The sequence below is a fragment of the Macroventuria anomochaeta genome (assembly GCF_010093625.1).
Source record: "Macroventuria anomochaeta strain CBS 525.71 unplaced genomic scaffold BU25scaffold_1, whole genome shotgun sequence".
NCBI classification, from domain to species: Eukaryota; Fungi; Ascomycota; class Dothideomycetes; order Pleosporales; family Didymellaceae; genus Macroventuria; species Macroventuria anomochaeta.
In genome coordinates, this window is record NW_022985362.1 from 2,069,855 (window position 1) to 2,086,341 (window position 16,487).

At 53.6% G+C, this 16,487-nt stretch overlaps 5 protein-coding genes across 5 annotated transcripts; 3 read left to right on the forward strand and 2 right to left on the reverse strand.

The window, feature by feature from the left end:
- The first annotated feature begins 35 nt into the window (after positions 1 to 35).
- On the forward strand, positions 36 to 4,568 carry BU25DRAFT_15806 (uncharacterized protein). Its single transcript, XM_033699426.1, has one exon. The coding sequence runs from the start codon at positions 184 to 186 to the stop codon at positions 4,276 to 4,278; it is 4,095 nt and encodes a 1,364-aa protein (XP_033568132.1). The 5' UTR covers positions 36 to 183; the 3' UTR covers positions 4,279 to 4,568.
- Positions 4,569 to 6,959: 2,391 nt separating this feature from the next.
- Positions 6,960 to 8,325, reverse strand: BU25DRAFT_16067 (uncharacterized protein). Its single transcript, XM_033699427.1, has one exon. The coding sequence runs from the start codon at positions 7,891 to 7,893 to the stop codon at positions 7,291 to 7,293; it is 603 nt and encodes a 200-aa protein (XP_033568133.1). The 5' UTR covers positions 7,894 to 8,325; the 3' UTR covers positions 6,960 to 7,290.
- A 1,021-nt stretch (positions 8,326 to 9,346) lies between these two features.
- On the forward strand, positions 9,347 to 10,834 carry BU25DRAFT_444549 (uncharacterized protein; the record flags this gene model as incomplete). The annotated part of the gene is made up of 2 exons (XM_033700048.1): positions 9,347 to 10,036; positions 10,503 to 10,834. Exons 1-2 carry the CDS (start codon positions 9,520 to 9,522, stop codon positions 10,832 to 10,834), a joined length of 849 nt encoding a protein of 282 aa, XP_033568134.1. The 5' UTR covers positions 9,347 to 9,519.
- Positions 10,835 to 11,334: 500 nt separating this feature from the next.
- On the reverse strand, positions 11,335 to 12,919 carry BU25DRAFT_465176 (uncharacterized protein; the record flags this gene model as incomplete). Its single annotated transcript, XM_033700147.1, has 2 exons — positions 11,335 to 12,786; positions 12,883 to 12,919. The coding sequence occupies 2 exons, from the start codon at positions 12,917 to 12,919 to the stop codon at positions 11,708 to 11,710; spliced, it is 1,116 nt and encodes a 371-aa protein (XP_033568135.1). The 3' UTR covers positions 11,335 to 11,707.
- A 10-nt stretch (positions 12,920 to 12,929) lies between these two features.
- On the forward strand, positions 12,930 to 14,289 carry BU25DRAFT_405776 (uncharacterized protein). Its single transcript, XM_033699864.1, has one exon. It carries the CDS (start codon positions 13,145 to 13,147, stop codon positions 14,249 to 14,251), a length of 1,107 nt encoding a protein of 368 aa, XP_033568136.1. The 5' UTR covers positions 12,930 to 13,144; the 3' UTR covers positions 14,252 to 14,289.
- The last annotated feature ends 2,198 nt before the right edge of the window (positions 14,290 to 16,487 follow it).

The following is a 16,487-nucleotide window of genomic DNA, read 5'->3' on the forward strand; positions in this document are numbered from 1 at the left end:
GACCTCGATGGCACATGTGACTATCAGTTATCGGGCGCGTGAATGATGCATTGTCGCCGGCCGTGCGCCGAATCCCTGCGGCAACCTGCTTGGCATCACTTCGTCGCAGTACGAGCGTAAGCTCTCACCTCTTCTCGCACACCTGCTGCATGATTTGCCTGAAGCAGCAGGCGGGTTCGCTGAATGTCGCTGCAGATCGCTGTAGCACATACGGGCCAGCGCTTCGACGCTGATCCCGTAGCATTTGGGTCTGTCGATGCGCTCAAGCACTGGATCGCAAGAGCTACGGAAATACCGCCGGAGCTCCAAATACTACTGACGCCCGCCGGCAAGCATGTCAAGCTTCAGGCACTGCTCACTGAGAAAGACATCTTCGTATACAGCCGCGAGCTATCGAACGGATCCCAACGCACCATTCCATCCACACCGCTCCCAGATGTCTTCACGCCTGAAGAACCGCCGAAGTTCCTTGCGGATAATACCGATATGCAATCATGGCGGTCGCTATTTCAAGCCCGCCGCGACTGGGCCTTCGCTGTCCTCGAGCAGTCCCACGCTATGTCCCTCACAGCCTCGAAGCACTTCTCCGAACAAGCCACAATAGAGAAAGGAACACTGGTCGCTGTAGGAAACCATGATTCACACATTCGTGGGCTAGAGCAGAAGTACCAGGCAGCAAAGGAGTGGTTTGACGGCGTGGAGAAGGAGGCGAGCGACAACCTGAAGCGCCTCGATGCCGACTATGGACAACTAGGCTCGATACCTGCGAAGGTCGAGTTCGTGCGATTTCTGGCAAGAGAGCTGCGATCACCTCAGGCTGCGCAGGCGTCGCGCAAGGCTTCCCCAAATCGGAACGCATCACTGCAGGAATTCCTAGACGTCGAGGCTGTCAAGAAGGCTACAGGCACAAGCAAGCGAGTACGAGACTCGTTTGGCAAGCGCATGGCCGGCATGAATACGCAGCTGGAGCAGATCGGGGCTGAGTACAATGAGCTGCTGAGCGCTGTGGGACAAAGTCAAAGTCGGTCACTCGTGGACGACTCGGAGGAGCCTGTGCGCTTGTACAACGAGATCGATGCAGTCGCAAAGAAAGTCGAGTCGGACTACGAGCATGTCATGGGCCTCACCAACGACTCTAAGTCGGTAGCTCAGGTGTCGAAGATGGCTTTGTTACATACACGAAACTTCTTACCGGCGATAAGCGAATACAGGGTTGAGATGAGCGATCTCGTACGAAGAGCTGTAGAGCAGAAGAACACCGCGGTCAGAAACTCGGTGGAGAGCATGCAGGGCATTGCGAACATCGAATCAGTCATTTCGGGCCTGAACGCAGAGCTCGAATCGATTAGCATACCGCAGGAGGGAGTCGCAGCGTTCGAGCTAATCTCTCTTGTTGGCCGTCTTCCTTATATTTACGGCACCCTGCTGGTCGAGGCTGTCCGAAGACGCGAGTGGGCCGAGAGGGTACAGAAGGACACATCTTCGCTAGCTGAAGAGATGGCGACATTTCAAGAGGAAGAAGAGCGGCGCCGCAAGAGATGGCTCAAACCCATCGCAGACGTTGTCAATGTCGAAGCCGTACAAGGTGGCGCGCTGGGTTTTGAGATGAACGTGCAGCCTGAGAAGAACATCTGGCCAGAGGTTGCTAGGGACGACCTGAAGCAGTATCTTCAGATATTGCAGGGGCTGGAAGGACAAAGCTCTGAAGCTGAAGCACTTGCCCAAGCTATGAAAGACCTTGACCGGCCGACAAAGCAGCAGATCAAGCGAGCGAAGAACTTCAAGATGGGCAGCGTTCACGAGCCTGCATTCGGCAAAGGATCACAGCTCATGGTACGAGGCGACGATGAGCTACGCGTGCTGAGGGAGGCTAATGCAAAGCTCGACGACGAGCTGAAAGCAAACAAGAGCCGCGTACGAAGGCTCGAAGACTTACTGCATCGCTCGAACCAGAACAGCAGGCTTTCGATAGGTGGAGCTGGAGCGCCACCGCCGGGGTTTCAAAGTCCAGGAGATCCGTCAACGCCTACAATCGAAACCGCTTCTCCCAAGCCTTACGAAGAGCTCTCTCGACGATCTTCCATATCCTCACGACGGCTGTCTGCTCAGGGCGATGTAGACAAGCGTCGCATTGTCCGACTTGAACAGCAGCTCGCGACCGAGAAGGAAGCTCGCACTAAGCTTGAGAAAGAAGCGCAGGCCCAGAAGGATACCGAGGTCGAATTACGACGGCAGGTGGAGGAAGCCGTATCCACGAAAGAGAACATCATGGAGAACATGAAAGCTCAGCAGAAGGAGTTTGGTGATGAGCGGCGCTCACTCGAGGAGGAAATTCAAGCCCATAAGACCAAGATTGAGGAAGCCGAAGATGAGCTAGATCGCATTCTTGGAAGCCGCGACAATGCGAGGAGCGAGATTGATACCAGAGTGCACGAACTGGCAGCTGAGCTCGAGAGGATCCAGAACAAAGCTTCTGAGCAAGTTGCGCAGGCGAATGAACAGCTTATGCAGGTGAGCGAAAAGCTCACGGATCTCCAAGCTAAACTGGACGATCACGAGGCGGCTCGTACCGATCAATTCGAGTCTCTCAAGACAGTATTCGGACACCTCGCACCGAGCACTGACGTGCCGGATGACCACTCTGCGCTGCTAGCGCAACTCGAAGAACTGGCTAGTCGCTCATTCAATCACCAGAAGGGGCTGGAGGAGGCAGTCGCGATGGCAAAATCAGAGAACGAGAACACGCGCAACCGAGCTCAGGAGCAAGAGCAGACCCTCAACGCTCAAATCAGCAAGCACGAACAAGACCTGGCATCCGCTCGCGAGCAGCTCGATATTGAGAAAGCGAAGGCAGCTTCGATAAATGCCGAGCTTGATGAAGAACGTGGGCACCTTCACGATCTACGTGCGAAATTTGCAGAAGGCGAGACCGGCTCCGAGGCTTTGCGAAAGCGGGTGGAGGAAGAGGAAGCAAAAGTTGGACGCCTACAGGTCGAGTTGGCCGAGCAGAACTCGCACTCGAACAGTCTCGATGTGGAAATTATGCGACTCAGCAAGAAGGTGCTCAAGTATGAAGAGTTCGATACGTCTCGTTCTCAGCAACGCTTGGGTCGTGCAAGGGAGCTCAGTCAGCGCCTCTACACTCAGCATGAGCGTCTTGTTCGCTTGCTGGAGGCACTGGGCTTCATCATCACTCACGAGAATGGCGAGATGGTCCTCCAACGTGCTTCCAAGATGAGCAATAGTGCTGTCATGACAGGCACCACCGGCGACCTCGGCCGCAGTACCACAGCTGCATCACCCACACCACTGAAGCGCTTCCTCGAAGACAACGGCGACCTTTCATTCCTACAGTGGACCGACTCGGCTAGTGCTGATGAAGAAGATCAACGCTACAAGGAGCTCATCAGTAAGCTGGATCTCTTCAATATGGAGACGTTCGGCGAGGCTGTCGCCAAACGCATGCGGGACATGGAGCACACAGCTAGGAAGTGGCAGAAGGAAGCACGCGCCTACCGAGACAAGTCGCATCGCTTCCAGGCCGATAGCCACGAGAAGATAGCATATCGTTCTTTCAAAGAGGGTGACCTCGCACTGTTCTTACCAACTCGCAACAATGCGCACCGTCCTTGGGCAGCTTTCAACGTTGGTGCACCGCATTTCTTCCTTCGCGAACAGGACTCCCACCGCCTACATGGCAAGGAGTGGCTGGTTGCTCGAATCTCCAAGGTCGAGGAGCGCGTTGTGGATCTCTCAAAAACTTTAGACAGGCCACGAGCTTCCCTCGACGGGCGTTCCATTGCATCCAGCAACGCAGTCTCAATCGAAGACGACAATCCTTTCGAGCTTTCTGACGGTCTACGCTGGTACCTCCTCGACGCAACCGAAGAGAAGCCCATGGCACCAGGCACCCCCGGCATCAAGAGCGTAACGACCGTGACCAGCAGCCTGGTGACCGGTCAGGCAGAGATGCAACGCACGAAGAAGAAGTCGTCCACCGACCCAGCCATCCAGCTCGGCAAATCCCTTGACAGCCGCCGCAGCAGCGGCACCAGCAAGAAGAGCATACCTATTGTCGGCGCGCGGCCTTCCGCCGAACGACTCACATCCTCTGAAGCCATCGAATCCGGAGCCAACTCAAACGCAGCAACACGAGGCGCTAGCCCAGCCGCAACACATGGACCGAGCCACCTGCGCGAAACATCGACGAACACTGCTGGTGCGGAGAGAGAGAAGAACGGTATAAATGTGCGGCAAGACCAGCTCTGGGGACCTTAGACTTGCTGATGTGGTAAATCTAAGCTCCCCTTGTGTACTGACATCACGCTGACTCTGTGCAGGACATACCTCAAGCTCGACAGCAGCGCCCCGATCACATCCCTATGCCTGGGTCGTCGAATCCATTGAGCAGCAGTGCCGCAATGCGATCACCAAACGCATCACCTGCCAAACAACGAGTTGGAAGTCAGTCGGATACAAGAACTGGAAGTGCGGCGACGAGCCCGGTGAAACAGCCAGCTGGCGCGAGGAGGGGGAGTATATGGGATAGCTTCTTTCAGTATGATATCACTTATCAAGGTGGGAAGAAGAAGTAGACCTAGACCACATTATGGTCGCGATGTTGTAGCAGAGCCTAGCAAGGCACATACACGTACATCGATGTCGATGTAAATTAGTTGAGCTGTTGTATCTAAGATTCTTTTTCGCCGCCGATGGTCCATGTTGCTGAGCAAGGGGGTGGCACTCCCTTCCTTGCTGAGAAATCACATATGCGTAAATCAGTAAGGAAGGAGATGTGCTGCTCTTACCTCTTTAATGGTTCAGCTGTGTCAACTCTTTCTCACCTTCGTTACTGGTACTACCTCCAAAGAGGAGCCTGCCTCATACAAAGGACGGAGTATAACAATGCCCGCCTACGAGGTATGCACCCAGAGGAACACCTGCGCATTAGGCCAATGATGTTACAGGAAGAGAGATCATGAGAGCCAGGATCTTGACGAGAAGGGACATTGGGTGAGGTCTGATCTAGCAAGAAAGTTATCGCTACTTGACCCAGCCTGAAATCTGGTAGAGGGCCTCCAGGCTTGCGGGTGTTCTCAGAAACGCAAAAGAAAGATGATTGAGAGGGGCGTCGAGGATAAGCTGTGCCTAAGCACCAAAACATAGACATCATCAAACCTTACTCTCCCCCCTTGTCGATCACTCACACAGCAGCCCCAGTGATGTGGCACATTTCACACTTTAACAAACAAGCTCGAATCTCTCCGAGCTTGACGCACCAATGCAAAGCTTGTGTCTCTCCCTTCAATCTAAATTACACGCTGATACTGATCGCCGGTGCCTAGACCATGTCGATCGACGAGCTGGAGAAAGCCGTCGATATATCGATCAGCGTCCCAACGCTGCGCTCATCAGATCACACAAGACATGACATGCTGAGCTTTGGGAGCTTGGTGATGCTTGATCAGCCCGCTCGCGCGCATGTATCATGGCTCCTCAAACCTTGTTGATCAGTCTACATTATATTCGCGCTCGTGCACCGTCAGTGCGACGACTAGTGGTACGGCAGCTGCCAACGAGCTTCACCAAAGATTGCAAGGCGAAGCTTGAGTGTCGTTGCTCAGATGTTGGTCTCGATCACGAGCATCAGTACCAACTTCACCCCCTCGCCGTGAACCGACGATCAGATATGCACACCACGACGGAACGTGCCTTATGTATATCTGTGCACATCATCAAGCTTCACCAAGGTTGCAAAGTGAAGCTTGATCGCCCCTTTGCACGCGCATTCCCATGACGATCCGACGCTTGTGTGCATTCCACCCACGCTGCTGGTATGCGTGACGTGGCTGTGCTGCCTACTCAGACGTTTTGGCTTGCGGGAATCTCCGCCCTGTGCTTGCGCAAATGTCGTTGTGGTACTTACGTCGCCCCTTTGCGCGCCGTCGCGACGGATGGACAAGTCGCCGAGGGCGTACATGAGGGCATAAGCTCTACTTGGTGTGCTTGTTTGGACTTCGGTGGTGTTTGTGCTGGAGGGATCGTGGATGGGCGGAAGGAAGTTGGGAGCCGAGGTTGGTAGTGTAGGGGAGCTATGTTGCTTGCGGTGCAAAGGCTACTCGCGTCGCTCGTACTCACAATCTAGCCTACATTCTCCTATCAGCATCTGTGGGAAATGCTGCGCAGCATGTGCAAGCAAGAGCAACGAGCAAGCCAGATAACCTCGCACCTCGGTTGGCACGCTCGCACGCGAGCCCACGTGATCATCTTTCACACCGACTCTGGCAGCTACTAATGAGCACCCTTACCAGAGCGGAGCGGAACGCATGCCGGCATATCTTGGCGAAGATAAACCGTGCACGCTGCTGCATCACGAGGTGGAACTAGCGAGTATGAGTGGATCACGACTAACGTCCGCCTCGAGGCGACAAGTACACGCAGATGGCGGTGTGCGATGGTGTCTAGTACTGTGGAGGATCGAAAGTGGAGTAAGCGGTGGGAAAATGTGCATTTGCAAGGGAGTAGTGGAGTGTTCGTGTGGGAAAATGTATTGCTATGGATATCAAGGTATGCGCCGTGCACCGACTTTTGCAGATGATCGACTCATGGCCATAACGCTGTTCGTAAACGCCTGTGCTGAAGGTTGTGCGCACATGGCTGCACGTACAGAAAGTTTGTAACAACAAACCTGTTGCAGCCCAACGCGGCCGTGCGCATCCGCAAAGAACACCCTAAGAACCGCTCGAACGTAATTCTAAATCAAGAGCGGAAACGTTGTTCCGGAAAACATGCGAGACAAGCAGGTCGCCCTTGTTGTCGCGGCCCAATATTGGATGTGACTGTGACTGTTGCCCTTGTTCTTTTGTGAAAACGCCGAAATAGAGATGAAGCTAACATTGCATGTGACTGCGCGAAGCCAAACAAGGTGGGTATCTGAAGAAAAGCAAACGCATCCACAGCGTGCTAGGCGACAATGAACGTAGTAAGAACATGGTAGAAGTGGAGAATGCCGTTATGCTGAAGAATGGTGTGATGTGAGCTGAGAAGGTGTTCGGTATCGATGATGCTTTCGTGATGATGTCTCACGAGATCGGACCGAAATCTGGATATTCGTTTTCGTTTACAGAGCCGCGGAGCCCGGCTGCCGGTCCCGCTGGGTTTCGCAGTCGAGTGGAGGCGGTCTAGGCCCGCAATGATGGTAAGCCTCAATGTTAACCAAACGACGGTTGCTGGGCGCAGGCTGTGCAAAGAGCATGACGTGGCTGGAGGTGTTTAACTCTTGGTGGATGCTCACTTGAACATTGAGAAGCGCTTGGTCTTGCGACCGATGCGCGATAGCATGCTGACTCTGTAGGGCTCGTTGGACATGGACTGGTGTCGTAGGCTGGCCTGATCGTTGCTTGATGTGTCGCTGGAGCTTTCGGTAAAGCTCTCATCACCAGTTTCGCGGACTGACCTGGGAAATGACGGGACTAGAGAGCTCTCGGATGGGAAGAAATACGAGTCGAGTCTTGCGTTCATGGCGCGGTTCTTCTCGGAGGCTGCTGTGACTATGCTGCTCTTGCTGCCGATACTGGTGACACTGTCGCTCCTGGATGTGATGAGTTGTAGGCGCTCGTCGCGGCGAGCTGCGTGCAGACTTGTTGAGTGTGCGCGTGCGAGACCAGAGAGAGAGCCCACAGGAGGAGCTGGGCCATTACCGATCAGACGGTATTCGGAGCTGGTTGCATGGCCTTGACAGTAGGGGCAGTGGTCGACCTTGACTTCCCAACCAGAGATACCCAGCTTCTTGCTGCAAGTAGCCAGATCTGTGGATTGAGCACACGGTCGAACGAGATGGTACCAGCGGTGCTGGCAAGCCTGGTTGGTGACGCAAAGTTCTGTGACGCACATGGTGATGGTTCAGGTGATGTCGATGTAGATGCGTTTGCGAGGTGTTGTTCCTTGGAGTAGAGGCGGCGTCGTGATGGAAGACGTGGTGTCTATGTATGGCTGGTTTATGTTTGAGGGATTTTCTGATTGACCAATTTGATGGCAGCTGTCACAAGACAAAGGCCAAGTAGTGACGACGATCTCTGGGATAGACTAGTTGCTAGTCTTCACAGCCACACTAATATGTAAGTGAGCGGGGTGATGGTCGAGTACAGTCGACCAGAGTTGAGCGATTTGACAACAGACGGCAGGCTTGCACTTATGAATGCAGGACCTTGCCCAGTGATTGTTTGCGGTATGCCAAGGGATGGAAGCTGATAGACTGGAAGAAGGAGGTCCCTTGCCTTTCCAAGTTGACGGGGAGCGGGGAGAGCTTCTGTAGCGCGACGGTGGGAATCACGGACCAGTGTGATTCGGCGGAATAAGGTTTCCTTATAAAACGGCGGAGGGCGGAAGTTGGTGGAAGGATGACGATTGGTGATAGCTATTGGCGTCTTGGTGATGGCAGGCTTACACGATGATGAGCAGCGGAGGCAGTCAAATAGAATTGCAGATAAACAGGTAGGCGCTACAGGTGATGGTGAGGTCAGCCTTATCTAGTGCAAGGGCGCTGAAATCGTGTGACGAGGAGTCGTGAGCTGGACAGACAGTGGTTGCACAGCAGGCAGTCTTTATTTAATATGCACCACCGCGCTGGGCTGCAAAGCGTCACAGCAGTCCTGACATGGGAAGCAGGTCTAGCGCGAGCGGAGAGGAGATTGATAGTCTCTAACAGCCACGCGTGCCATGACTTTGACCACACAGTTCCCTAACGCGGTTTAGACATGCATTCATTCATCAGCATCCCCATCGCGCGGCGCCGGGACGCACACGGAACTCAGACTAACGGCGCACCAAAAAGTTGGCGACATTTAGTGACAAGCCCCTTCACTCCCCTGAGCAGATCCGTGCCAGTCTTCTGGGACACGCATCCGTCTTCACGCAGAGAAACGAAACGTACACGTCTCACCGCTCCCGGATCGCTGTTTGTTCTGTTCGTGATCGCGACCTGGGCGCCCTTCCGCTGAGCGAACGTGGTGCAGCTCATTGGCAGACGATCGTTTGTATCAGGCGACAACGGCGCCCGTGTCCTTTCATCGGTGCCCCTGTGCAACAAACAAACCTATCTTCCTGACACAGCGGCGGCGCTCTGACGACTGAAGAGAGCTGCAATCTGCGTGCGGCCAGGGTTGCTACTTTGCCAGGCGATTCGAACAGGGCGACTGCTGCCGGGGATCTTTCCCCACGCCCCCGAAGTGCCAAATTGACTCGAGCACACACCGTCGCAGCTGCGCCTCTGAGAGGGTGGAATGCAGCTAGAAAATAATGCCGAACCTTCCATCAAACATGTTTCTCTATGCCATCCTCGCACGTCCGCAGGCCGCGGGCGCACATTGCGGACTGCGCTGCAGCACTTGACGGCATTTCAGGGATCCTCTGCCTGAACAACGTGGTCAATATCAAGGCTGCATATACCAATCTCGGTAGCGAGAGAGCTGTCGGCATACCGAAAAATTCTGCACGGGAGAACCATGCTGATCGCTTGACATGCGAAGACGGGTCCGAGACAGCCACTCAGCGGTCACATTTTCGGATGAAGTCATTATCTCGTGGGCCGACTGCACCTTCCTTCTCGACATGAACCCGTGTCTATCACAGGATTCGTTCACCTGCCGCTGCAACAATCTCTCACGGGCGATCATTCATCTGCGAACAGTCCTGCAACCTGAGCTCTGTCGTTCTCCTGAGCATCCTGGATGTGCACGCACCAGCATTGCAGCCCAAACTCAGCCGTTTGAAAAAGCAACATACCTGAAGGATACACCCTTAACATCCCTTGCAGCATGGGCCTTTTGCGACACAGACGCCATGAATCGCAATCGCCACAGAACTCAGTGTATCATTTCGGCGCTTGGTAAGACTACTTCTGCGACCACGCATGCACCTCAGCCATGCCCTATCGTGACTCTCAGCGCACAACAGCGGACTAAAACAGGAAGCACACCTCTGAATAACTCCCAGACACGAGCTGGCTCGATCAAACATGCTATCATTACTCACTTTTGTAAGACAACGTTGTTACACATCACACGAACATCAGCTGGCAGTAACCTCACAATCACCCTACCATGTCATCTCAATCACCATTATAACGATAACTTCATGCGCAAGTACGCGCACGACGTTACGATGGCTTGCCCTCTCATGCAGCCCAAGTCGACAAACCTGCACAGCCTCGACGCCATCATGCAATGTCTCGCTTGGTCACCCACGCTAACCCATTCATACAATTACTCCGCTATCGCCAAGCATATTCGCCAAGAGTCGCCAAGCAGTGAATGAGCTTCACCCCGCTCTATTAACCCACTTCACCACCACTTGTCGCTATCGTCACGCGGACAGCTACCCAAGTCGACAGCATGTGGACGAGATCAAGCGAAGCCAAGTAGCCTGGCCTCGGAAGCGCGTCTCTTGACCTAGGGCGCTCCCGTCACGATGGAGATTGCCCAGATCTGTGTAACTCTTCCAAGACCAACGCGGTTCCGGAGCCATGGTCCTCACACCCTCAAAACAGTGTTTAGGGGCCGAGGGTCCTGAAACTGGGGAACCATGTGCTGGACACGTTGTCGTACTGTGTACTGGAGCCAGCAAAGCAGGCGAGGCTAGTCATGTGCTGAGTACAAGAGATAGCGAGAGAATCGAGACTATCAGAGGTGGGTTTGAGTGTAGAGTGCCGAAATATCAGAATGGAATGCAGGAAGGCAAGTCATCGCATCCTTCGCATGTGTCAAGCATGTGTCAGATGCGGGAGGATTATCTCAAGCTTCGCAATTCTCCTGACTTAGGCATCTCTCAATTCTGATCCGCAACGACAGTAGAAATAACAGTCTTTTGGAACATAGTTCGAGACCTTACTCTCGCGATAAGACTGCTCGCCAGCTTCAACGACCACTCATCCACTACGGACCCTACGGAACTCGGCACACATGCCCCTCCTCACGACATCTTACTTCGTATCTTGGCCCTGCAGTGAGAGCCACACCTGTGCATATCAATAGCCCAGCCACGTCAGCAACCTCCTCACTAGCCACAATCCCCAGACCTCACGCTGTGGATCTACACCGGACCGCGTGTGGGTCAACGCTCAAATGCTGGCCAGACCTTGCACATTACATCATATTGGAGTGTGGATATGCAGCTGGATATGGCATGCATATTGGACGGTAAACGCGGCACTTTAAAGGTATCGCGAAATCTGTGAGGAGGTACAATTCTATCACACTAGCACAGTAAGCTATAACTTACGCACAAACTCGCCAACAAGTGACAACAACAGGAACGACGGTTGTTACCCAGATCGTATCGTTTCGTGCCTCAACAATCGATGAAGGCTGTCTGTCCTGATCTGTATATCACAATGTCAACAGTGTCTGCACTCGCATTACAGAGTTACCCGACATACACAGCTGGTGTAGATGGTATACCGAGCTTGAACTTAGCCTCACATATAACTAACCACCAACATGTCTTCTCCGGCCCTCTGGACAAGCGTACTCAGTGTTCCTCCTCTTCTTGCCAATCAGCATTTCAGACGGCTTGAATACCGCGACCCTTCTCAGCATCACTCATGAATCCAATCCTCACACACAGATCAGATGCACGTCTCCGCTTGACACAGAACTTTTTGCTTCATGCCTTACAAGCCTGCCGCCCTGGCAGCAACACCCGCATCGTCCTAATGCAGCAACCGCAAAACCTTGACGAGATCCGCTGTGACACCCATGGCCGTGACCTCGCCTCCAGCACCAGCACCCTGAATAATCAATGGGTTATCGCCGTAACGCTTGGTGTAGAATGCAATAATGTTATCGCTCCCTTTCAACGCAGCAATAGGGTGGCTCTTGTCAAACTTCTCCAGCCCAACCTTAACAGCATTCTTCGGCACATCAACACTTCCCACAAAGCGCACGACCTTGCCCTCTTTCTCGGCTTCCTGCTTCAGGTCGTCCATCTGCGAATCGTACTGTGGCAGCTTCTCGAGGAACTCGTCGCCGGACTGGCAGCTCTCCAACTCCTTAGGAATCAGAGACTGCACGGGGAAGGAGGTCGGTGACTCGACGTTCAGGCCCGCCAGACGCGCCAAAATGGTGAGCTTGCGCGCTACATCCAACCCGTTGAGGTCATCGCGAGCGTCGGGCTCTGTGTACCCCTTCTCTTTCGCGCTGGTCACCTCGGCGCTGAATTTCCCTCCGCCGCCGGATGTGGGTTGGAAGCTGTTGAACAGGAAACTCATGGTGCCGCTGAATACGCCTTCGATCTTGGTCACTTCGTCGCCAGTCTCGACGAGGTCTTTGAGCGTGGAGATCACGGGCAGACCTGCGCCAACGGAGGACTCGTGGAAGACGTAGCCGCCCGCGCCAGACCCGTTTGACGCCGCGGCGAAGATGTCCTTGAAGAGCTGCAAGTTGCCGCTGAAGGCTTTCTTGTTAGGTGTCACGATGCTGATGCCCTTCTTCAGGAAGCCAGGGTAGACGTTGGCGACGTCCTGGTTGCTCGTGTTATCGACCAGGACGACCTTGCCAGGTGCTTTGACGAGGTAGTCTTGTAGTTCAGGGAGCGGGAGGGTGGGCTTGGAGTTGTCCTGCAGCTCGGACTCCCAGTTCGAGAGGGACTTGTAGTCGGAGTGGTAGAGGGCTTTCTTTGATGTGGAGAGCCAGATTAGGGAGAGGTAGTAGGGCGAGGAGGGCGATTGGGAGAGGCGCTGGGCTAGGCCGGTGAGTTGGTTCAGGAAGGCTTTGCCTACGCCGCCGGCGCCTGGGAGGCGTCAGTGTGGTGCTCCAGCGAGTAAAGTGGTTCCATGGGGACATTTCATGGGCGCTCAATTGAGTGCCTCCAGAACCGTGTACGTACCGATGACAGCAATGAAGACTTGGCGGGGAGGAGACATGGTGGCTGTGGTGTCAATTGGCTATGTGAAGCTTATGTGAAGGAAGATCGAGCTCTTAAGAAGCTTCAGTCATCAATTCAACACTCACTGCCGCTGCGGAGCCGCTCGGTGGCCGATTCACGTCTTTCGACGTGGGATTTGGCGGGGCAGCAGCGCGATGATGCAACGCACATGCTCCGACATCGCCCTGCCTTGCGCGACGCGTTCTCCGCAAACACACCAAGGATGTCTGGCAACAACACCCACCTCTCCGGCAAAGACGCGCATCTGTACGGCGCCAAGAACACGGCGAGGAGCAAGCGGAGAGATATCTCGTCTAGCAGTGCTGTCGCCTTCTCCTCGACCCTCTCCAATCTCATCAAAGCCTCGTCCTCGTCCGCGGATGCCAGCAAACCCACAACCGCAGGCCGCGCGCGCCCGCAGAAAGACGACATCTTCAAGACGCACAACAAAAACGTGAAGAAGCGCGCCCTCGCCGACCTCGACGACACAAACCTCGCCACCCAGGAACACAGAGGACGCACAGGTGCCGAGAAGGACGAAGATGCAGCGTCCTGGAAGCGCACGCAGCGCCGCATGGAAGAGAAGGCGCGCCTGTATGCAGCACTGAAGAGAGGCGATGTAGAAGACATCGACGACAAATATGGCGTCGACTTCGACCGCAAGTGGGCCGACGCCCAAGCCCCCGGGGCCACAGGCAACGCATCCTCCTCCTCAGAAGACGACAGTGCAGACGAGGAGGAAGTTGAATACATCGATGAGTTCGGGCGCACACGAAAAGGCACTCGCGCCGACGCCGTCCGCGAAGAGCGCCGAAAGAGAACCCTTGCAGACGATGCACCAGACCGCTTCACCGCGCGCCCCAGCATGCCCGAGCAGATCATCTACGGCGACACGGTGCAGACCAACGCCTTCAACCCCGACGAAACAATCGCACAGCAGATGGCTGAGCTAGCCGCCAAGCGCGACAAGGAGCTCACGCCGCCGCCGGAGCTGCATTTCGATGGGCGAGCGGAGGCAAGAACGAGAGGGACTGGATTTATGTATTTTGATAAGGATGAGGAGGGGAGGAGGGAGCAGATGGCGAATCTTGAAAAGGACCGCGCTGAAACTGAGAGAGTACGGAAGGACAGAAAGGAGGCTATTGATAAGCGGAAGGAGATGATTCGGGAGAAGAAGAGGGCTATGGCGGAGAAGAGGAGCAAGGGGAAGGCGGAGAGGTTTTTGGATGAGCTTGGGGTGGAGTTGGAGATGGGTGGGGAAAGTGCTGGGGAAGGTAATGACGAACAGACAACGGCAGAAGGAAAGCTTGAGGATGCGGACAAGGCGTGAGGTGCGTGAATGTATACTTCCAAGCATATGATACCCACATCTACGAAGCATCGACTTATTCCAGCCAACCTTTGAATGCACAACTCGGCGCACTGGCGTCTGGTGATCGCCGGCATGCCCATATAAACCCATCTGCCTCGGCCCTTGCTTCTGACATACAACACATCCTTTTCTTTTTGGACCAGATTCAAAGTAGGTACCATCGATGCAATGCCCGGGTTTCTTCCTGTTACCAAACCCAAGCTGCCAGCTACCTGATCTCCAAAGAAGGCCAAGTTCGCGGAATGTGCGCTCGCGCGAGTACTTCAACAGATTCCACACAAGTCATATGTCGCTGTCTTGTGCCACGCCAAGCTTAGAAACTTTTCAGAAATGTCAAAAGCTTTGCGACGGATTCATGGGAGGGAGGCGCTTTCGAAGCACTAGCAATCCACTTTTATGTGTGTTCTCCGTCTTGCAGTTCAAGTTTGTGATCGAAAGCATGGGAGAAGTCCCGCATGCCTCTTTTCCATCTCTTCTGTCTGTACTTGGTGAATCAGCACCAGAAGCGGATACATTCGTATAGTATGAGCGGAGCCGCGCTGGTTCGTGTGTGTAGATCCTTCAACTTTTCTCCAGCCGATTTCTACAACCTCCTCTCTTCCATTCACACCAAAAACGAGTAAGCGAATCTCCATGTCTGATCTTTCCTCCTTCGAACATCTGGCTGCTCGTGATGTATGGCCGCTGAAAAGATACTCAAGATACTCAAGAGCATGGTATGAACCACCGCGAAAGTTCCGGACAAGATGCGTCATGGCTGCTGCTTCGGCTTCCGGCGCATGATGTATATCATATCCAGAATCTTGTATGCGCTTCCTTGACCTACTTTTCGGTCGTTGTCGAAATTGAGAAACTTCGTGCGATCCGGACATGTTTGTATCCTCTTCTTTCTTAAAAGTCAGCCACGCCGTTTGTTAACTGAGAAGGGAGCTGGCCGCCATTGTGTGGACTTCTGCGCTTTGCCTATCAGTGGATACCTATACTCCTGCCGTCTGCGAAAACGAAGATCAAAATTCTAGAGGGAATGAGCATATGTTGGTTGACGATTCTGACAGCCGTTGCGCGAGTGGATATGCGTGTCTCTTTCCTCTGCTGTTGCCGAGTTCAACAATGGCGACTGAAGCTGCGCCGGCTCGTGTATATAAACCTCACTCGCTAGAGACATGCGATACGTATGTCTCTCTTCGTGTATTCGATTCTTCACATCACAAAATGCCGGCCTTACAAAGTGTCCGGATTCGGAAAAAATGGTGAGGAAGAGTATGTCTACGGACTCGTTGTGCGAGAGGATGTTCTAAGTCTCTTTGCTCTTTCCGTGGCCTCTTCTTTCAAGGTTTACAGACTTTCTTGGGAATTCTGTACAGCACGAAAACGGAGACGTTGTTGCATGTGTCTCTTCTCACTGCGTATATGAGGCTAGAAGCCTTCAAAACACCGAAAATACTCCGTTTGAGTGTCCCCTGGCCGAGGATGTACAGACTATGTTCATTGAAACTACTCCAAGATATATTTGGTTCATTTAATGGATGTAATTACTGCCGCCATCTGTCATTTCTCACTCTCACGGTCAGTCTCGAGCCTCCAAACACCAAAGGGTTCAGAGCCACGAATCATTTCTGGCTTCCAAAAACCCCAATGCATGCAACGAATGATCGCAAAGTTTGGCCAAGGCTGGTGCATGGGTCGGCAGAGTGCGATATTCCTCAGAAAATCAAGCATGCATTTCGTGTGTGCCTCCTCTCAATCGCTCCGTTGCGAAGTCAGTGCTTCCGGATGATCAGCTCGAGGACCGCATGTGGACTTTCGGCTTGTCTCAGAAGGATATGTTCTTAGACGTATGTGTTCTGCTTGCTGTCTGCTTGTCGAAAAGTCAAACATCATGGTTGAAGAGGTAGATGTCGAGCGTCTCTGGGATTGAAAGAGTTGGATGGGTAGTCCGATGTCTGCCAAAACCAGAGCTCCCCCAAATCTGATGTGAGAAAAGAAACCTTCGAGTACTCAAATTACGGTAACGTCCACTTTGTAATATCATTCAGACCGCAAAAGGTCTTGGATACAACCTCCTTGAGGTTATGTGTACATTTGCCTCCTGGTCACGTCTGTCTACACTACCGGTGCCTGGCTAGGGTACAAAAGATTCATTGTCTCCTATTTTTTCTCCTATTTTCCCTCCACCAGATGTCGACATTTTGCA

Coding starts and splice junctions, on each gene's coding strand:
- BU25DRAFT_405776 (XM_033699864.1), top strand. CDS start 13,145: ATGTCTGGCAACAACACCCACCTCTCCGGCAAAGACGCGCATCTGTAC.
- BU25DRAFT_15806 (XM_033699426.1), top strand. CDS start 184: ATGTCGCTGCAGATCGCTGTAGCACATACGGGCCAGCGCTTCGACGCT.
- BU25DRAFT_16067 (XM_033699427.1), bottom strand. CDS start 7,893: ATGTGCGTCACAGAACTTTGCGTCACCAACCAGGCTTGCCAGCACCGC.